The 22,956-nt window shown below is 36.5% G+C and overlaps 2 protein-coding genes across 2 annotated transcripts in view; one reads left to right on the forward strand and one right to left on the reverse strand.

Moving 5' to 3' along the window:
• The window catches only part of SLO2 (slowpoke 2), a 616,259-nt gene that overhangs the window by 131,696 nt on the left and 461,607 nt on the right, over window positions 1-22,956 (reverse strand). The gene's annotated exons all lie outside the window — the stretch shown is intronic.
• LOC141406223 (thioredoxin-2-like) lies at window positions 20,585-21,362 on the forward strand. The gene has a single exon (XM_073991422.1). The coding sequence runs from the start codon at window positions 20,726-20,728 to the stop codon at window positions 21,239-21,241; it is 516 nt and encodes a 171-aa protein (XP_073847523.1). The 5' UTR covers window positions 20,585-20,725; the 3' UTR covers window positions 21,242-21,362.

A 22,956-nucleotide genomic window follows, 5' to 3' on the forward strand; every position in this document is an offset into this window, starting at 1 on the left:
TCTATAAAGACCTCTGGTCTCTATAAAGACCTCTGGTCTCTATAAAGACCTTTGGTCTCCATAAAGACCTCTGGTCTCTATGAAGACCTCTGTTCTCTATAAAGACCTCTGGTCTCTACAAAGACCTCTGTCTCTACAAAGACCTCTGGTATCTATAAAGACCTCTGGTCTCTATAAAGACCTCTGGTCTCTATAAAGAAATCTGGTCTCTATAAAGACCTCTGGTCTCTATGAAGACCTCTGGTCTCTATGAAGACCTCTGGTCTCTATAAAGAAATCTGGTCTCTATAAAGACTTCTGGTCTCTATAAAGACCTCTGTTCTCTATAAAGACCTTATGTCGCTATAAATAACGTAGGTCTCTATGAAGTTCTTAGGACTCTATAAAGACCTCTAGTCTCTGTGAAGACCTCTGGTCTAAGTGAAGACTTCCGATATCCATACAGACCTCTGGTCTCTATAAAGAACTCTGGTCTCCATCAAGTTATGTGGTTTCTATAAAGACCGCTGGTCTATATAAAGACCTCTGGTTTCTACAAAGATCTCTGGTCTCTATAAAGACTTCTGGTCTCTATGAAGACCTCTGGTCTCTATAAAGACCTCTGGCCTCTACAAAGACCTCTGGTCTCTACAAAGATCTCTGGTCTCTATAAAGACCTTTGGTCTCTATAAATAACTTAGGTCTCTATGAAGTCCTTAGCACTCTGTAAAGACCTCTAGTCTCTATGAAGACCTCTGGTCTAAATGAAGACTTCCCATATCTATAAAGACCTCCGGTCTACATAAACACCTCTGGTCTACATAAACACCTCTTGTATCAATAAAGACCTCTGGTTCCATATAAACCCCTTTTGTCTCTTTAAAGACCTTTTGTCTCTATAAATACCTCTGGGGTCTACAAAGGCTTCTTTTATCTTTAAAAACCTCTGGTCTCTGTAAAAACCTCTGGTCTCTATAAAGTCCTCTGGTCTGTATAAATACCTCCGGTCTCCATACGTTCTCTGTAAAGACCTCTGGTCTCTATAAAGTCATCCGATGTTCATAAAATCCTCCGATTTCCAAAAAGACCTCCGGTCTCCTCCTCAGGTATTTTTAAAGACCTCCGTTCTCCTTAAAGCCCTATTCTATATGAAAAAATCTGGTCTCAATAAAGACTTCTTGTCTCTGTAGAGACCTCTGGTCTGTAAAGACTTCAAGAATCTTTAAATACCTCTGGTCTCTATAAATACTTATTATCTCTATGAAAACGTTAGGTCTCTAAAAACTCCCCTGGTCCCTATTAAGACTTCTGGTCTCTAATCACCATATGGTATATAAGACTCCCCTGCGCAGGAGATAGAGGTCCAACATTACATGAGAGATCCTCTAGATCAGCAAGCCTATCAAACGGGTTTGATGCAGTCACAGATGCCATAAACATCTATGGCTGCTTTGTGACTACAACCCGTCGAAGCAGCAACGTTCCTAGGTATGTAGAAAAAACTTCGACACTTTTCTCTTGTGTGTAGTTTGAGGGCTATTAGAGGATCATTTTGAAGTTTTCACCGAAAGTAGATTTAGTTTTATATTTTTCGTGGGCAAATCCATGCTGACTGAAATACTGGCCCGAAAATTCTAAAAAAATCGTATTTTGGCCAACTAAAATATCTGGTGGCCACAGTACTGTAATTGTCGAAAGAAATGCCTTACATTAGTTAAACTTTAAGGAATCGTTCCCTTAGCCTCAACAATTCAATTTCTAACTCATATATATTATCTGGGAATGATTCTTAACATTGTTCCGGTACTGTTAGTTAGCGACTACGCACCAATCTAATGAGCAATACATTAAGCTCCGCACACTAGCGTCGTGCCGCTTTAGTAAAGAGAGCTTCCAATTTTTTTTATTTATTTAAACAAAAAAAAATATTTACTTTTTTTCAGATTTTGATCTGAAAATGCAGTTTTGTAGTTGTATATGTTCGCAAATTTTTGTTAAAATTTATTTGTCTTAGTTTCAGAAAAAATATTTTCATTTTCAATTTCTCAAGGATGAGAAATTATTATTTCAAATATGTATGCAAAAAAAAAAGGCAATCAATTACGCTTCATCGTTGCTTTATAGCAATTTATGTGAATGAAATATTTTCTTAAAAGCCTTTTTATTTAAAATCTATTTTTAAATATATTAATAAATTGAGTTATGTTACGGTTTCTTTCATCGTTTAGCTTTCCCCTAATAAAAGGCACACACACACATACACCCACAAAATCACTTTGTCATTATGGCTTCCAGATTTTCCACACCTGTGTGGCTTCTATTGGTTTCCCAAACTCTCCCCTCGTATTACTACTTAAAAGCTTTATTATTTAGCTATTCGCGGCGTTTAAACAAGACAATTTTGTGTTAAGGGGAATTATTTGTTGTAGAGATTTTCTCCTGTCTTTCCCATTCCCAAGCATGGCATGAGGGAGCCAACCACGAAGTCTGTTTTTTTCGTTCTATCCAGACAAAAATACACAAAAGTCGTGTTAAATATAAAACAATCTTCTGCGATAGCAGGAGCGTATACCCGGCCTCATACCATTATTTCAAGGACAATGATGACGTTAAGTGTCTGGATATAATGTAGAGTAGAGACTATGACAGCTATGAGGCGGATGGGCAGGAGCTATTTGCAGAGCACAAGTATCAATGAATAGTAAAAGATATGTAATTGAATTATTGTTAAAATAAAATTCAATTTTCCTACACGAATGAAAATATATTTCACGCCCCAGTAAAAATATGGGGGACAATTTTCGCTCACAAAGCCAAGGAAGATAATGAATGAAGAAAATGGATTTTTCTCTAACAGGATTCGGAGAAATTATTTGCCTAAAGGCTGGGGAGGGACGACTTAAACAATTGTTAACAGGCTTAAGGCCACCACATACACATTTTATAAAAAAAAACAATTTGTTGGCTTAGCTCAATTTAAAAGCCACTGGACAAACACACAAAACTGCCATTGGCGATCATTCTTAATAAGTTTTCTGTCAAATGTTGATGTGTCCAGTCTAAACTTGTCCTTCCTTTCCTCCCGAAGCCATATCATGATTGTTTGTTTTTGTTTGTTTTGCCAACATAAAAGTCCTTAAGTTAATCATTTAATACACTTATCTGTGTAATATCCTTTTAAATTGTTTAACTTTGGCCTGCCAATGTCTTTGTCAATGAAGAAGGATAAAGCAACATGTTTGTGTGAGGATTGCACACACATATCCTTGGCTAGAATTTATGATATTTTTTTTGTTTTTTTTTTATCAGAACTTCACTCTTATCTTCATCATCGTCATCAGTATATCAGTGTCCTTTTTCATGGCAGTATCTTCCAGTTGCCATAATACTGGCTTTCAGGGTTATTCTATATTTAACATTGTCAAAATCTTTTAAATCATCATTCATATTTCTCTGTTGTCCTTAATCTGTTTGTGTATATTTTCAGATTGTTCAATATTCATCGTAGATGTCATGAACATAACAAACATATGTTTTTGGTGTGATGTATATATGAAATACATACATACATATGTATGTACAAACATATATGAATACCTATGTAATGTATTTATTCAAATGACTATTGTGAATGATAGCTATTTCCAAAGACATAAACACAACAAGATAAGACATTTTGTTTGCTATCATTCTTCAGTGAATGGCTTTTGAATTTAACATAATGTTATATCACGATATGGTGATATAACATTTTTTTCTTTTATACATTTTTACGTATTTAACCGAATTTACCGATCCAATTGACATAGAATTATTCTTGAATAGATCCTTGAATTCATAAATTTCGTTTCTGATACCATTACATGAAATGTTCCTCCTTGGTTGCGATTTTGAATTAACTGCAACTTGTTAAGGGTAATGTTTCTATACAAAGTTTCGTAAACATTTTTTTTGTTGCATGCATTTTGTCTAGTCTTAGTTGTATTTATGTCTTTGCTATTTCACCTTAAAAATGGGGTTGATAAACATAGAGGCCACAATATAAAACAAGTAAAATGTCGTTAGGTTCGGCCGGGCCGAACTTTCGAAAAATGTGTTCAATCAGGTGGTACCTTTACATTGGGGCCAGACTTCAGAGAACCTCAAATGTCAAATTTCGGGTAGTTTCGTCAAAAAATGTTGCCAAAATTCTAACAATACCGAAAATCGGGAGCTACCTGTATATGGCGCCTATACCAAAATATGGACCTATATTGACAACTTTTGTTGGAGATGTGTTGTGACCAATAGGAACTTCAAATGTCAAATTATAACAAGTTAGGTCAAGAAATACAGCTAAAATTCTCAAAATACCGAAAACACTGTTCAACAAAATTCAATTTTTTTTTCAAAATGATGGGAAAACCGTAGCAGATTATGAAAGTATGAGAAACGTGTATCGGCGCTTTTATACCCTCCACCATAATATGGAGGGTATAATTAAATTTGTCATTCCGTTTGTAACACATCGAAATATTCATCGGAAACACTATAAAATATATATGAAGAAAAGACAAAATTTTTTAGTTTTCCATCGAAAAAGAATTAAAAAAATTTTTTAAAGCTACATGAATGATTTTTGTTGCACGGCTTGTGAAAAAAATTCCCATTCTCAAATCTGTTCGAGATACTAATTTCGGTTATTGCGCGCAAAAGTTATGGCGGTTTCAATTCTGATAATAAGAAAAAAATCTTTAAAAATCACTACTCATTATATTGAAAAAAACTGTTAACTAATGGCTTCCTACGTACTGTATGATTACTGAGGTGCTATAACATTAGTAAAAATTTTGTAAATTTTCGCGGAAAATAAGAAAGAATTAAAAAAAATTGTAGTTTGCAATATGTTTTAATAGAATTCAAGCTGTTTATGCATCCTAAAAATATTTTAAAAATATGTGCGTAATGTAAACATCGCGAGTATTCAAATGAAACTAAAACTTTACAAATCTATTTAGCGGTTCGCATTTTATAGCAAAAACAAAAATTATATTGAGCAAATTCAAAAAAGAAAAAAATATTTTTCAAATTTATTTTATGAAATAGTTGAAGAAAATATAGGAAAAATAGGTTGGAGTTCTTTATCTATTTTAGGTAAAATTCACGCGAAAAGGCACATTTATTATTGTAATCACTTCAGTACACACGCTAACACCTTGAGGAAGATATGGAAGACCTTCAAATAAATGATGGGTTCCCTTAAATAGGGAATACATTTGAAGGAAAACTGTATCAGGTAATATACATTTTGCAATGCGTGAAAATAGCGAAATCCTCAAAATCAGTTGATGCGCATGTGGTTTCCCGATACAAGGAATTGTTTTCTTTTCGTTTGTATACTTTTAACAAGATTTACTTTGGCGGCTGCGATGTAGCATCGTCTACAGTTTAGTGTGCCAAAAACTGTATAATGCTCATAATTTGCACAAAGTGCATACACTTTTTATGCGCATCCGATTTCACTATCAACTGTGAAAAAATACATCGATCTAAACATATTTCAATAAAAACCATCAAGAACCGTGGATGTAGCATCACACAGTATTTTTTGGATAAATCGGATACAGCTCCCATGCCACTAAATTTTTTAAACCGCTGTTTTCGCACAAACGCGAGTGATGATTCAGTTTCTTCATTGAAATGGAAACGATCCATATAAAACGCGTATTAGTCAGCGATATTTTGAAAAACATTTTTCGCAAATTTTTCCACTTTTGCAGTAGCCATTTCCGCCGTTCTAGTAGATGGATTTTTACGATCTGTGATTCATATGATCCGGATCGTCGAAAAACTAAAATATCGCGGGGTACCAGCACACTCAAAACGATATTGTAAATACTGTACCCAAAAAATAGGTTTTTTAGAAAAAATATCGCACTAAATTTTGGCCTTTGGCAGTAGATTACTCTGCTGCTGTGTGGGCTACATACTCAATATACATATCAGATTATGCGAAATCGCGAGTTCTTTAATCCTATTATTGGTTTTTCGAAATATCCGAATGCGCGTCCCAGTTATATAAAAAATACAAAAAACACCTAAAATCCGGCTTCAAAATGTCAGCATCCATAAAAGGTGGATGCAGTAGAAATTTTGGAAAGTGATACATTAGAAGTGTAATCTTCATTTTGTATTCTCCTACTTTTACTTTGGACAGATGTCCGTCATTTGAATGGTTTAATCAGAAATCGAATAGCAATGTAAAAAACCAGTTTGGCTTCAACGTGTTTTTACCTATGTTTCTTCCTTTACGCGGTCGTAACTACCACGTAAATTAAATTTTTTTGCTAAATTTCTGAGCTTTGTACAAAAACATCTAACTTAATCCAGCAATAGTCATAGTTACTGGTAAACTACAATAGTTCGCGTATTATAATAGTGCAAACCTTGGCTTCATGGAAACTAAAAAATTTTGACTTTTCCTCATATATTCTTGATCAGGGTAAAATTCTAAGTCGATACAACCATGTCCGTTTGTTCGTCCGTCCGATGAAATCAAAATACAGCTCGCAATTTTTAAGATAGAGCTTTAAAATTTGGTATAAAAGTTTCTATTACTCCTAGGATGTTTGGTATTGCAAATGGGCTCTATCGGTCCACGTTTGATATAGCCCCCATATAACGGTACAACCCGATTTTCGGCATTTTTAAGGTTTTAGCTTCTTTATCAGACCGAAATGACTGAAATTCGGTACTTAGTCTTCGTTGGGGGTACACAACTTTCCCCCAGAGTTTTGTTGGTATAGGTCAACGCCTTCACATAGAACGGTACAACCCGATTTTCGGTATTTTGAAGGTTGTGGTTTCAATATTCCTCCGAAATGGCTGAAATTTGGTATTTAGTCTTCATTTGGAGCATAAAACTTTCGCCCAGAATTTTGTTGGTATATGTCCACGCCTTCATTTAGCCCCCATGGAACGGTACATCCCGATTTTCGGTATTTTGAAGGTTGTGGCCTCAATATTCCTCCGAAATGGCTAAAATTTGATTTTTAGTTTTCATTGGGGGTATTCCTCTAATTGTGTCGATATAGGCCCACGCCTTCATATAGCCCCCATTGAACGGTATCTCCCGATTTTCGGTATTTTGAAGGTTGTGGCCTCAGTATTCCTCCGAACTGGGTGAAATTTGGTGTTTAGTCATCATTCGGGGTATAAAACTTTCCATATAAAATTTGTCGGTATAGGTCCTTGCCTTTATATAGCCCCCATAGAACGGTACATCCTGATTTTCGTAATTCTAAAGGTTGTGACGTCAATATCCCACCGAAATGACTGGTTTTTATATCCTCAGCATTTATGCTAACGAGGGTATATACACTTTCATACAGGCAAAATGTGCCTCATCGAAATAATGGTTTTAGACCCCAAGTATGTTTGGACGAAATGTGTTTCAGACAATTTGGAGTCGATTTGGCAATGTCCGTTCGTCTGTCTGTCTGGCTGGTGCGCACGATAACTCTCGAACAGATGATTGGGTCCAAAATTTGGCTTTCGTAATATTTGGTCGAAACTTAGTTTAAGTTCGAAGATGGGTTATATCGGTCCACTCCTTCCGGTACCTCCCCCACAAAAGATCGAAAATGTTCGGAAAAATTGTGCGCACGATAACTCTTTAAGGGAGTAACCGATGTGGTCCATACTTTGAACATCGTGAAATTTCTACCAGACTTAGATAAGGACTCAATCGGTCCACTCCTTCGGGTACCTCCCACACAAAATTTCGGAAAAGTTCAGTTTAGGACCAGCTCCCGAATCGCTTCGGTTTTTGTTGTAACATCTTGTATTAACTGCCCCCCATACGACGGTACAAGTTTCATCTGGTGCAAGTCCATACTTCCTGAGAAAATAGCCGGAAAGATGCAAAAAGCCCCTATGACACCGTGTGTAGTGGTTGGAGCGCGACATAACTCTCGAAATCATCTGCCGATTCCGTCCAAAATTTGGCCTAATAATACTATGCAATATTTTGTCCAAACATAGTTTAAATTTAAAGATAAGCCATATCGGTCCACTCCTACAGGTACCTCCCCCACAAAACTTTAAAAATTATCGAAACATTTGTGCCCCCGATAACTCTTGAAAGGAGTGACCGATGTAATCCATACTTTGCACATCCTAATATATCTACCAGATATAGATAAGGTTCGAATATGGACTATATTTGTCTACTCCTTCTGGTACCTCTCACACAAAATTTCGGATAAGTTCACTTTAAGACCTGCTCTCGAATCACTTTGATTTTTGTAGAAGCGATTTGCATTCGCTACCTCCATTACGACGGTAAAAGTTTTTTCAGGGCAAGTCCATATTTCTTGGGAAAACAGCCCGAAAGGTGTAAAAAAAACCCTATGTCACCATATGTGGCGGTCGGAGAGCAGATAACTCTCAAAATGTTCAATCGATTTGGTCTTCGTCATATTATATCCAAACTTAGTTTCATGGGCAATACCGGTCCACAACTTTCGGTACTTCTTCCCAATATTTAAAAAATGTCACTTAAATGCTAGGACGATATCACTTGAATGGGGCAACCAATTTGGTCCAAACTATGAAGGCATATGGTAACCCTTTGCCTCTCAACACCCTCTCTCACCGACAATCTGACAATTGCCGCAAGGAAAATTGCCTAATGTAAATATGGACTAACACAAGGTACGGCAAAGTTTTAAATGTCATATACCTTTAAATTTGAAAAATATTTAGTGTAAAATGTAGTGTTGTGCCGATTCAGTTCACTACGCAGTTCTAATGGTACACACCATTTGTATGAAAAATCTGGGTATACATGATATCACACGTTAGTTTGTATGAAATTACTCATACATCTTGGAACTAATACAGTGAACTAGGAACTAAAGCTATAGTAGCTACAATTTAAAACGAATGTTTGGACCAACTTAGTCATTATTCAAATGACCGCCGAATTTTCAGGCATTTGAGGTTGGCAAAGCAAGACGAAGAATCCGAACTCAATAAAATCTAAACTTAATTCTTTTGGTACACAATTTTAAATTTGTAAGGGCTTGTACTATCCTTAGGGCAGAATATCGGTCTTAATTTTGCTGTCGAGGTTTATTGTCAAATAACAAGGATATTATGAGATAATTATGTATATAATAACGAAGGCCGACATTACTGCCATACAATCCATCGTGGAAAAGGCGTCAGAACAACAACTAAAAGTGACGCACTGTATTATAGCTGCCATGACACAAAGCATGAGTTTGGTTGCGGATTTGTTAGTTGGTCGGAGGTTGAAACATCTGGTCTCCAGCTTCACCCCAGTGAATGAAAGCCTCGCTGCAATTCGATTAAAAGCAAAATTCTTCAACATCAGCTTTAGTTGCGTTCATGCTCTCACTGAAGACAAGGACGAACAGACCAAAGATATATTTTACGAGCGCTTAGAAGAAACTTATGACCGTTGCCCTGCCAATGACATTAAAATTATTCTAGGCGATTTTAATGTCAAAATTGGAAAGGAGAATATCTTTGCCCCAACAGTCGGGAAATTCAGTCTCCACAGTGAAACATCTGACATTGGTATGAGGCTGATAGACTTTGCAGCTGCAAGAAACATGGTAGTTAGCAGTACCAGATTTAAGCATCTCGATATTCATACGGGCACCTGGCTGTTCTCAGATCAAAGAACAAGAAATCAAATTGATCACGTTGTGATAGATGGAAGACATGCATCAAGCGTGTTGGATGTACGATCATTCCGAGGAGCAATCAAAGATTCGGACCACTACCTTGTTGCAGCAAAGGTATGTACCCGTCTAAACGTTGCAAATAAAGCACGAACAGATACAACGCGGAAGTTGAACATCGGTAAGCTGCAAACACAACAGATAACCACAGCATATTCCACTCAACTGGCCCAACTGCTTAATGAAAGCACTCCTCGTCCCGATAACATATCAGCGCAATGGCAAAGCATTGCCCACTCCATGCAAACAGCCGCAAAATCCATACTTGGATTCCAGAGACCTCCACAAAGGAATTCATGGTATGACCAGGAGTGTCGTGCTGCTACCGAAGAGAAAAATGCGGCATATAGAGCTACTTTACAATCAGTAGCAACACGTAGCGCACGAGAGAGATTTCGGAGAAAAGGAGAGAGGAGAAACGTCTTTTCCACAGGAAAAAAGAGAAATGGAAAGAAGGGAGCCTGAAAAAATCGAGATGTACAGGAGCCAGTATGAAGTCCGAAAGTTCTACCAAAGAGTCAAGCATCAAACTGATGGCTTTGGTACAGGCACATCCTCCTGTAGAGACCAGCAAGGTAATCTGGTAACTGATACAGATAGTGTGCTAAGGATATGGGAAGAGCATTTTTCCAAACTGTTGGCATCCAATAGTAGCGGAGTCGACGAAGATACCACAAATCCAATCCCAGAAGATGGTATTGAATGTATACCACCCGGCCAAGATGAGGTAATGACAGCAATAAACCGCCTGAAGAAAAAAAGGCAGTAGGTGCTGATGGCCTACCAGCCGAGCTGTTTAAAACCGGAGGCGACACGCTGATAAGGTGTATTCATCAGCTAGTTAGCTCCATCTGGCAGGAAGAACGCATACCCGACGATTGAAACCTGAGCATCCTGTGTCCCGTCCATAAGAAGGGAGATAAGACTGTATGCTCCAACTATAGTGGCATAAGTCTTCTCCCTATCGCCTACAAGATAGTGTCAGGGATATTGTGCGAACGACTAAAGCCCATGGTCAACGAAATAATTGGATTGGTATGGTCCGGCTTTAGACCTGACAAGTCCACCATTGACCAGATATTTACCCTGCGGCAAATCCTGGAGAAGACCAAAGGGATGCAGATCGACACCTACCACCTTTTTGTCGATTATAAAGCAGCCTTCGACAGCCCGCTACGTTCAAAGGTATTCCAAGCCATGTCTGAATTTGGTATCCCCCCAAAGCTCATTCGGCTCTGTAAAATTACTCTAACTGACACAAGATCTTCAGTTAAAATAGGAAAGAACCTCTCCGAAGAGTTTTGTACCAAAAGAGGTTTCAGGCAAAGAGACAGCCTTTCGTGTGATCTTTTCAACATCCTGCTAGAAAAGGTTATACGAGAGGCAAACGTCAAAAGAAGTGGCACAATCTACACCAATAGCCACATGTTACTTGCTTATGCTGATGATATAGACATCATGAGACGACCAGTAAAGGAAGTAACCGATACTTTTATGAAGATCGAAGGAGAATCTGCTAAAGTGGGTTTGGCGGTAAACGGCGAGAAGACCAAGTTGATGGTGTCGACGCTTAATGCGTCCATTGAGATCGGACCAACTGTTGAAGTTGGTTCCTATAAATTTGAGGTAGTAAAAGACTTCGTATACCTCGGCACCGCCGTAAACACAACAAACGACATCAGTTGTGAAATAAAAAGAATAATTGTATTGGCCTAGATATGCTTTGGCTTAAGTAAGCATTTCAAAAACAAAGCCACAACTCGTCAAACAAAAATAACGCTTTACAAAACACTGATACTACCCGTGCTGATGTATGGTTCCGAAGCCTGGGTACTTGAGCAAGCAGATAAGGCAGTGCTTGGCGTGTTTGAGAGAAAAATTCTTCGAAAGATCTACGGACCGATCTGCGTTGACAGTGAATATCGACGTCGTATGAACCACGAGCTGTATCTGCTATACAACGACGTCAATCTAGTTAAACGTATCGAGATGTAGCGATTGCGTTGGCTAAGCCATCTAATAAGAATGAGCGATGATGAACCCGCTAAAAAGGCGTATAAATTCAAGCCACATGGTGGTGCACGCTGAATTGACAGGACAAATAACAGATGGCGCAAACAAGTGGATGAAGAGATGACAAGGCGCGGTATTCCAAAAAGCGAAGCACTAAACAGAGAGAATTGGAGATCTTTTCTTAGTTCGGTCTGTGGAACAAATATTCTGTAATGGGCCAACTAATTAAGTAAGTAGGACGAAGGCTAAGCTTGAAAACTGGCATTTATACCACGAATCATTGGAAAATTGTTCGTTATATATGTATTTATTTATTTATATATTATTTTAATGTTAACTTATTTTATTCCAAATCTTTACTATAGTCCGACTTGGTTGATAACACTATTTTTCAATGTTTTATTACAAATACTAATTCAGCTTTTTTCCACCTTTGTTTGTATTTGTCCTTCTGTATCAGAAGGTTTTGATCATCAATACTTGTCATCGGAATCTTTAACAAGTTAATGGTGGCTTAGAACGCTAAGACGCTAGCAACCGTGCTGGCAAAATTGTTATTTTGGGTCACTCTAATGTACATAGTTGCATACACATCAAGTATTTTTCTGTCTTCAGTTTTATTAATATGATTGCACTTTTTAATGCTGTTTAGATGAATTCTTAACTTATTAACCACTCGAATAATATCAATGTAAATGTTCTACACAAATTTTGAATGTGTTTATTTCTCAACTTCTTTCACTCCTATTAAATATGTACGTACGATTATGTAGGAATTATTATAAACATTTTTGTGCATACATACATATGTACCCGTATGTATAATACATTTCCATATACTTATGGTTGTTAAGACTGTGTTCAAAATCTTAAAAAGCTATAAATATGGAATGAATAGAGAATCTCCAAGACAACAACATGAAGGGACATAAAAGTAAAACATCTTACAAGGATATACCTAGAACACTGTTTAATGGGAGGATTTGCAGTTTGATAATTGTGTACAGTGGCTCGCAAAAATATTAGATAATATTCTAAAATATAAAGGAAGAAATTGACATGACAAAATATTTACCACCAATTCTAATATTATATAAAAAATCTTAATTAAAAAACTGATAAGTGGTATCAACGAACATCGACCTTTGTGTGGTTCATTAAAATTATAAATTTTGTTGTTGTGTGTTCTAAAGGCATCCACTCACCTATCAGTCATGCTGTCGGGCCGATGAACTTTTTTGTATGTGTGTGCATGACAAGTGTGTAGAAAAGCCTTGGGTCAATCCTCGAAATCTTGAAATTTTCCTCCAAAAATTAATTAATTTTAATTTTTTTTGTATTATTATTTGTTTTTGAAAATTGTATATTGACAGCTCATACATACATTCTCAAATTTTCGAAAATATGGGTCTGTTCCAGAACTGCAAGAATCTACTAATTTTTACTATTTTTTTCGATAACATAAAGGAAAAAATGTTATCGTAGTAAAAATTAGTAGCTTCTTGCAGGTTCTGGAACAGAGCATATGTTTGAGTGGAGGCCTTAATAAGTTTCTTCAACTATGAAAACATTTGTGTTTTACAAACTTTATTTTGGCATACACTATAGCTCCTCTAAGCTCTTGTATGAAATATTATGGTAATTTGTTAAACATTTATTATGATTCTATAACTGTTATTTCGACAACATCTTCTGCAGCAACTGGAAATGTAAAGAAGTTTCTCTGAATTTCGGCATCATCATCATTTGTGGCTTTATAGCAAATATGAAATGTATTAATACATTAATACATGAATATTTGTAATTTGTATACAATAACCAAAATATTTTAGAGAAATTTTCTAAAGATGTACGGACAAATGGAATTGTAAATATCTAATAATGTCTATGTGGAATCTTCGATGATAAATTAATCAAGGGAAAATGCTTTAATCGAAATGATAAATCGTCTGCTCCGTCGGAAAAGGTCGTAAGTCCCTCTCAATAAATTTTTCAGGAGGAAGAAAAAACATTCCAGCGCTTTCTGCATTAACGATTTTATTATGGTGGTAAATGCAGTATTTTTTGTTTATTTATTCCGCTTCAATACCTGTACTTTGCTTGATAAAATTCCGTAGCGTTTGGGAGATAATTGGATGTCTTTGGACTTACGACCTTTTCCTTGTACAGTTTTGTATTTTTGTAGGGACTTACGACGTTTTCCTACAATTTACGGACGTTTTTAAAATAAAATATTTATACTTTACAAAACAATGTGAAAAGGGTATTATAAGTTTGTTTTGTCCAATATTCGTGTAACATCGCGAAGTATTCGTCGTAGACCCCCTCCCCTTGCTATTTTTTCATATCTTGACGAGATAAAGCCATCTAGCTATGTATGTGTGTCCGTCCATCCATTCACACTTTTAATAAAACTCCAGGCCTCAATTCTGTACCGATCGTCACGAATTTTGTGGAGAGGTCGGGTTCCGACCAGAAGTGCCCCATTAGATGTTGGTTATGATCGAAAGGTGTGAAATGGACCAAACCCACAATTTTTAACCTACTTTGTAGCTGTCCTGTAGATCGCAGTAATATTCCGATCGGCGCGAAATTTTAAGAATGAATTGAGTTTAAGACAAAGAATAAGCTTGCAATTTAACATGGTGATGAGATAATTATTAGTGGATTTAATGGACCAAAACTTTTGTGTGAAATCTAATATATAAAAGACAATGTTAGTATGTTTGTATGTTTCGCATAGACTCAAAAACGGCTAATCCGATGTTTTTTGAAATAGGCTTTATATTTTTTGAATAGGCAGGCCCTATTTTTAAAAAAAAAACGCTTTTTTGCAAAAGTTATGAAAGTATCGGTCAGAAAATTAATTTGCGAGGCAACGGTTGTTGAATCTCCGACCCTAAATACTTATTCCATGTAATTTTCAGATTATGCACAGGGATGTCCCTTGGTGGAAGTAGGCTATATATTTTGTTGAATTTCGGAGGAGCGCGTACACCTGTGCCCTATTTTTTAAATGCGCTATATATAAAATTTACGAACGATTCCGTTTCCCAATCCTGGGTACATATTTTAGCAATAAGACCCGACCAATGTAAAATTCGAAGTCGGTATAACCGTGACCGTCTGTCCGTCTTTTGAAATTAAGATACAGCTCGCAGTTTTTAAGATAGATCTTCGTGATTCGGTATAGATGTTTCTATTACTTCTAGGATGTTTTTTTATTGACGCCTTCATATAGCCCCATTGTAGCTACATTGTAATCCCAAATAGTGTCCTTTTTTGTCTTCCCAAGTATTTCTGCCCCAACTCACTGCATATTTTGTTTTTGTCTGCAAACCATGTATAATCTTCAGCATGTAATGTCTTCCTGCGTTTAGGAAGTTTATCACCAGAGCTTTCAGAATCACCGTGAAAACCATAGGGAACTAGACCAATGACACCATCGTCTAATTCCATTCCAAATTCATACTGCTCTTTGTTAGCAAAAACCATGATGTCTTCTTAGTTTAATAACATTGCAATCAATTATTATTTTAGAATCATTTAATAATATAAACATTGCATTTACCCGTCCGTTAGAAGGGATTACTTTATTAAATTCAGAATACAAACTAATCTCGTTATGTGAAACCACAAATTTCCAGTTGATAAAGTTAAGTAAGATATACGACAGAAAAAACAGTAAAAATTTTGATTTTTTTTACAAATTTTTCAATACATGAGGTATTTGAACACATACAGCATCCCAATTTGTATCAATGAAAAGGCCAGAAGTCCATCTTTCATAATCAGTTCGCTTGTAGGGGAAAATAGATCTCAAATGTAAATTTTCGTTGCAATATAGAATTTATCACATTTTTGTTCAAAAGTCTGGTCCACAGTCTCCGCCAAATATCATCCGATTGTCATCTAAAGGTGTATGCTAGTTCTTTACATTGTACCCCAACCATGGATGACGCTAAACATCATATCTGAACTACATTAGCTGTAGTATTCTTTTAAAGTATACATTTTCCTGTGGACTTACGACCTTTTCGTACTCAAATTTGAACGTTTTGTGGACTTACGACCTTTTTCGACAAGGGCAAAACGTATAGAAAAACGCGACATACTACCATTTTCTTTGTATCATACGACGTGTTTTGACTTGTACTTTCATCCTGTAACAAAAACGCGATTTCCAAAAAAGTGGACTTACGACCTTTTCCGACGGAGCAGACGAAATAATGAGAATTTTACAGGAAAATAAAAATATTTTAAAAATTCTATTCAAAATCCAAATTTATAAGGAAGGTCGCAAATGAAATAATTAAAATTAGAGAGAAAATAGGATTCCACGGTATCTGGGCAAAAATATACTCAACAAAAGACATTGAAAAAATGAAATTCCTTCACTTGCTCCCCTATTCAGTTACTTTATAACAACTTTAATCATTGTTTATTTTACAACAATTGCCTTTGTTTGTTTTTTGTTGTTACAATAACAAAAAATTGAACAATATCGATAGTTGTTAAAAATTACAGAATGGGCCTACTGATGCTGCTAAAATCTGTATGTACCGTAATGTGAGGCTATACCAAATCATTGACATATACCAAACATTTTTAGTAACCAAATTTCTTCAAAGGACTCGAAATATTAAATTACGTTAAACTAAGTTTGGAAGAAATTTTTGAACAAGTTTTAAAGTTATCTTGCACAATAGCCATTTTAGTATGTGCCGGGAGGATTTTGGAGCCTGGACCATTATCTCAGGAAGTATTGACTTACTCCGGAAAAAGATTGTACCGTTGTAAATGAGACCGCTAGAACAATCTACTGAAAAAAGAATCAAAACGATGCGAGAAGAGTCTTAAACTTTATCCGAATTTTGTGTGGGAGGTATCGGAAGGAAAGGACGATATAGTCCATATTCTAACCTGATACATGACTGGATGAAATAATATGATGTTCAAAGTACCACCAATCAGAAAATCCCTGCGAAAATTATCTTGCGGATTTGGCATTATGGTTGGTGCCATCAGATTGACATGGAACTTTTAGTCCAATATCTTAGGAAGTATGGACTTGCGCAAGAAAAAAATTGTACTGTCGCAAAGGGAGCCGCATGAAACATTACTGAAACAAATTTCATAACGATCCGATAGAAGCTCTTAAACTTTACTTTATCCGAATTTTGTGTGGGAGGTACCCGAAGGAGTGGACCAATATAATCCATATTCGAACCCTATCTAAATCTGGAAGGAGTAATACGAAGTGCAAAGTTTGGACCAAATAAATTGCTCCCTACGAGGGTTGTCGTTCACACCATTTTGCAGATAAATTTTGAACTTTTATGGCGGATGTACCCGAAGGCAAAATATTACGATACCAAAAATTTGGATCGAATCGGTTAATCCGTTCGAGAGTTATCGGACATGGCTAAATCGACTCCAAGTTGTCTAAAACTAATTTCGTACAAACATACTTGGGGTCCAAAACCGTTATTTCGATGAGGCACATTTTTGGTCGTATTTCTAGCGTAAAGGCTGAGGGTATAAAAATGAATGCACTCGTATGTTTACGAATTTGACAAAAACTTTTGACAGCAAATGGAGACTGTCCCCATTCGCCTTTTGTATCACCTTCCTAAATTCAGCATTTATGCTAACGAGGGTATATGAGGAAAAGTCAAAATTTTTTAGTTTCCATGAAGCCAAGGTTTGCACTATTATAATACGCGAACTATTGTAGTTTACCAGTAACTATGACTATTGCTGGATTAATTTAGATGTTTTTGTACAAAGCTCAAAAATTTAGCAAAAAAATTTCATTTACTTGGTAGTTACGACCACGTAAAAGAAAAAACATAGGTAAAAACACGTTGAAGCTAAACAGGTTTTTTACATTGCTATTCGATTTCTGATTAAACCATTCAAATGACGGACATCTGTCCAAAGTCAAAGTAGGAGAATACAAAATGAAGATTACACTTTTAATGTATCACTTTCCAAAATTTCCACTGCATCCACCTTTTATTGATGCTGACATTTTGAAGCCGGATTTCAGGTGTTTTTTGTATTTTTTATGTAACTAGGACGCGCATTCGGATATTTCAAAAAACCAATAATAGGATTAAAGAACTCGCGATTTCGCATAATCTGATATGTATATTGAGTATGTAGCCCACACAGCAGCAGAGTAATCTACTGCCAAAGGCCAAAATTTAGTGCGATATATTTTCTAAAAAACCTATTTTTTGGGAACAGTATTTACAATATCATTTTGAGTGTACTGGTACCCCGCGATATTTTAGTTTTTCGACGATCCGGATCTTATGAATCACAGATCGTAAAAATCCATCTACTAGAACGGCGGAAATGGCTACTGCAAAAATTGAAAAATTTGCGAAAAATGTTTTTGAAAATATCGCGGATTAAATCGCGTTTTCTGTGGATCGTTTCCTTTTCAATGAAGAAACTCACACGTCACTCGAGTTTTTGCGAAAACAGTGGTTTAAAAAATTTAGTGCCATGGGAGCTTTATCCGATTTATCCCAAAAATAGTGTGTGATGCTACATCCACGGTTCTTGATGGATTTTATCGAAATAGGTTTAGATCGATGTATTTTTTCATGGATGATAGTGAAATCGGATGCGCATAAAAAGTGTATGCACTTTGTGCAAATTATAAGCGTTATACAGTTTGTTGCACACTAAACTGCAGATGATGCTACATCTTAGCGGCCAAAGTAAATCCTGGCAAATGTGTACAAATTAAAAGAGAAGAATTCGCTGTGTTGTTAAACCGCATGCGCATCAAGTGATTTTGAGGATTTTGTGATTTACACGCATTTCAAAAGGAATATTACTCGATACAGATTTATTTCAAGAGTATACCCCATTAAAAGGAACCCAACATTTATTTGAACGATACCCATATCTTCCGCTAGATGTTAGTGTGTATTCGAGAAGTGATTAGAATAAAAAATTCGATTTTTTGCGTGAAATTTCTCTAAAATAGAAGAATAACTCCGACAAATTTTTCCTATATTTTTTAAACTAACTCACAAAATAAATTTTAATAAATATTTTCTCTTACAAAAATTTTATAAACTTCCTCAATATATCTTTTTGTTTTTGCTATAATATGCAAACCATTAAACGGATTTGTATAGTTTTGGTTTCATTTGAATCATCGCGATGTTTAGATTACGTACATATTTTTTTAAATGTTTTTAGGACGCGTAAACAGCTTGAATTTTATTAAAACAATTTGCAAAGTACCAATTTTTTAACTCTTTCTCAATTTCCGCGAAAACTTAAAACTTTTTCACTAATGTTATGGGGCCTCAGTAATCATATATTACGTAGGGAGCCCCTAATTAAGAGAGTTTCTCAATATAATGATTAGAGTCTTTTAAAGATTTTTTTCTTTTTATCAGAATTGAAACCGCCATAATTTTTGCGCGCAACAACCAAAATTAGTATCTCGAACAGATTTAAGAATGGGATTTTTTTCCCAATCTATGTACCAAAAATCTTTCATGTAGCTTAAAAAAAAAATTAATTTTTTTTTATGGAAAACTAAAAAATTTTGTCTTTTCTTCATATACACTTTCATACGGGCAAAATGTGCCTCATCGAAATGTGTTTCAGACAATTTGGAGTCGATTGAGCAATGTCCGTCCGTCTGTCTGGCTGGCTGGAGCGGACGATAACTCTCGAACGGATGAACCGATTCGGTTCGAATTTTGGCTTTCGTAATATTTTGCCCAAACTTAGTTTAAGTTCGAAGATGGGTTATATCGGTCCACTCCTTCCGGTACCTCCCCCACAAAAGTTCGAAAATGTTCGGAAAATTTGTGCGCACGATAACTCTTGAAGGGAGTAACCGATTTGGTCCATACTTTGCCCATCGTAAAATGTGTACCAGACTTAGATAATGTTTCTATATAGACTCAATCGGCCCACTCCTTCGGGTACCTCCCACACAAAATTTCGGAAAAGTTCAGTTTAGGGCCATCTCTCGAATCGCTCTGATTTTTGTTTTAGCAAAAAGGATTCATTGCCTTCCATACGACGGTACAAGTTTCATTAGGGATAAGTCCATACTTCCTGAGAAAATAACCTGAAAGTTGCAAAAAACCCCTATGACACCGCGTGAGGTGTTTGGAGCGCAAGATAACTCTAGAACGGATCTGCCGATTCGGTCCAAAATTTGGCCTTTGTAATATTTTGTCCAAACATAGTGTACGTTTGAAGATTAGAAATATCGGTCCACTCCTTCAGGTACCTCCCCCACAAAAGTTCAAAAATGTTCGGAAAATTTGTTCATACGGTAAATCTTAAAGGGAGTGGCCGAATTGGTCCATTCTTTACACATCCTATATTTGTCCACTCCATCCGGTACCTCCCACACAAAATTTCGGATAAGTTCACTTTAAGACCTGCTGTCGAATCACTTTGATTTTTATTGAAGCAACTTGCATTCGCTGCCTCAATTACGATGGTAAACATTTTTTCAGGGGCAAGTCCATACTTCTTGAGCAAACATCCCGAAGGGTGTAAAAACCCCCTATGGCACCATATGTAGTGGCTGGAGATCCACTTCCATAATTGTCAATATAGATCCATTCCTTTTAGTATTTCCTTCGCAAAACTTTTGATCTCTAATCCCAAAAAATTTTAAATCCCAAAAATTTTCAAATTCCCAACATTTTTAAAAACCCCTAAATACATACATACGTTTTTTGGAAAAAATGGTTTCAATATATACAGGCTGAGGGTATATCTCTGTCGGCAAAGCCGACTGATACTTTTTTACTTGTTTTATTCTCTCTACATCATCGGCTGGGGCAATGTCGTCAAAACCGACTACTTCTTGTCACTTGTTTAAATTGTCAAATATAAATTTTAGTCAAATTTAAATTTTGAACCAAATCATACAAAATTCCCCAAAAACAAAAATAAAACCTCCATCTCTATATCTCCTCAAAATGTCTACCACAGCGAATGGCAAAACTACCAAAACTCCCTCAAAACCTTTAGCGACGGCGAGCAAAATAAACGACAAAGAATCTGCAGCAACTAAAACTTTCTCTCTGCCCAAAGATAAGAACCTCCTGGCCATTGATAGTAAAGATGATTTTGAAAATATCATTAAAGAAGCTGGCGACCGTTTGATAATGTTTGAATTTTTTGCTCCCTGGTGTGGTCCGTGTCGCATATTAACAACCAAATTGGTTGATATGGCCAATTTGTATCGAGACAAATTGTTAATTGTTAAAATTGATGTTGATGAATTTGAAGACTTGGCAATTGAGCATAACGTCACCGCAATGCCCACCTTTTTGATTATGCAAAATAAAAAGTTGTTGCAACAATTCTCGAGTAGCAATGCGGAGCATTTACAAGAAACTGTGGAAAAATATGCCGGAAAGCCAGAGGGCGAGGAGAGTGGTAAAAAGGAGGAAGGAAAACAGCAGGAAGAGAAGAAAGAGAAAAAGAAGTGAAGTATGACAATATGGATGAATTGTTAATAGTAACATAAAATAAATTTCACTTTTGTAATTTTTCATAAAAAAATATGCAAATATGGATGTTATATACTTCGAGCAATAAAGAACATTGAATATTCCATAATCAACTCGTTTTTGGTTGCGTATGAGTACCGCAAGTTAAAATGTCAATGTTGTGTATACGTCACCATATGCAGACACAGTTAATATGTGAGTCTGGTTACTTGACAAGTTACCAGCAACAACTTGCAAGTTCTCATTGAAGAACAGAGAGTTAACTGAGACAAAGTGAATTAACAGACAACTTTCTGTAAAAATTTGCACAAATTGTTGCAAATGACAAATTGGTGCAATGACGTATCGCTCATTTACTAAAAGAGCGCGAAGACAAAAAAAACGGAGGACTTTGCCGACAGAGATAACCACAGCCTGTGTGAATTTAAACTTTCATCTATTGACAATATTGAAACGAATACCGGCTACACAATCAAAATAATTTCCCCAATAATTATGTATTTGCCGATAAAAATATATACTATTTGGATTAAAGCTTAAAAGTGTTGCGGAGGTGGACCTTAACGAATGTATCGACGTAATCCATTTTTGAAGTGGATCTTATTTTGGGAGTCATTCCTTTTGATAGATATCTCGCGGCGTCCAGTAATTTCAGTTGATCACCGTATAATTTAAAGGTTTCGGGCCACTATGCCAAGAAGCATGGACTTGCCCACATAAAACATAATATCGCTGTGGTCCTGTACAATAAGGGTACAATAAGGGGGGTATAATTTTCCAGGGTGACGTAGGGGAAGGAAGATACCAAGGAACGGTCCTGACCGGTTTTAACATGGCAAAGCCCAGGATTTGTCTTGGTCCCTCTTTCATCTCAAGTAGACACCTCCCCGTGGTGTCACCTGGAAAACTGCATTTAACACCCGTTAACGGTAGTGAGCTAACATGTGCCGGGCGTTCACCCATAAGAACGTTAAAAACTTGGGTTTGGGCGTCGGGTTAGTAACCCTCCCCTAAAAAAAAACAGCCTACTATGAAAAAACGAACCCCTCTAAAGTTGACGAACCCCGCATGATCTGCGAATCTGCACCTGGAATGTTCGCTCTCTTTATAGAGAAGGTGCAGTCTTCGCATTGGCAGACGTACTTGAAAAGTACAAGGCCGATATTACTGCCATACAGGAAATACGATGAATTGGGAAATGCGTCACAACAACACCTAAAGGTGACGCACTGTATAATAGCTGTCATGACGTAAATCATGAGTTTGGTAGCGGATTTGTAGTTGGTCGGAGACTAAAACATATGGTATCCAGCTTTACCCCAGTGAATGAAAGAGTTGCTGCAATTCGAATAAATGCTAAATTCTTCAACATCAGCTTTATTTTCGTTCATGCTCCCACTGAGGAAAAGGACGAACAGACAAAACATATATTTTACGAGCGCTTAGAAGAAACTTATGACCGTTGCCCTGCCCATGACATTAAATTTATTCTAGGCGACTTTAATGCCAAAATTGGAAAGGAGAATATCTTTGGCCCAACAGTCGAGAAATTCAGTCTCCAGAGTGAAACACCTGACAATGATATGAGGCTGATAGACTTTGCAGGTGCAGGAAACATGGTAGTTAGCAGTACCAGATTTAAGCATCTCGATATTCATAAGGGCACCTGGCTGTCTGCAGATCAAAGAACAAGT

Source organism: Musca autumnalis, unplaced genomic scaffold (assembly GCF_047663935.1).
Source record: "Musca autumnalis isolate F117 unplaced genomic scaffold, ASM4766393v1 scaffold_5, whole genome shotgun sequence".
NCBI classification, from domain to species: Eukaryota; Metazoa; Arthropoda; class Insecta; order Diptera; family Muscidae; genus Musca; species Musca autumnalis.

What these genes read in the sequence shown, in the direction of transcription:
- LOC141406223 (XM_073991422.1), top strand. Translation starts at nt 20,726, where the DNA reads ATGTCTACCACAGCGAATGGCAAAACTACCAAAACTCCCTCAAAACCT.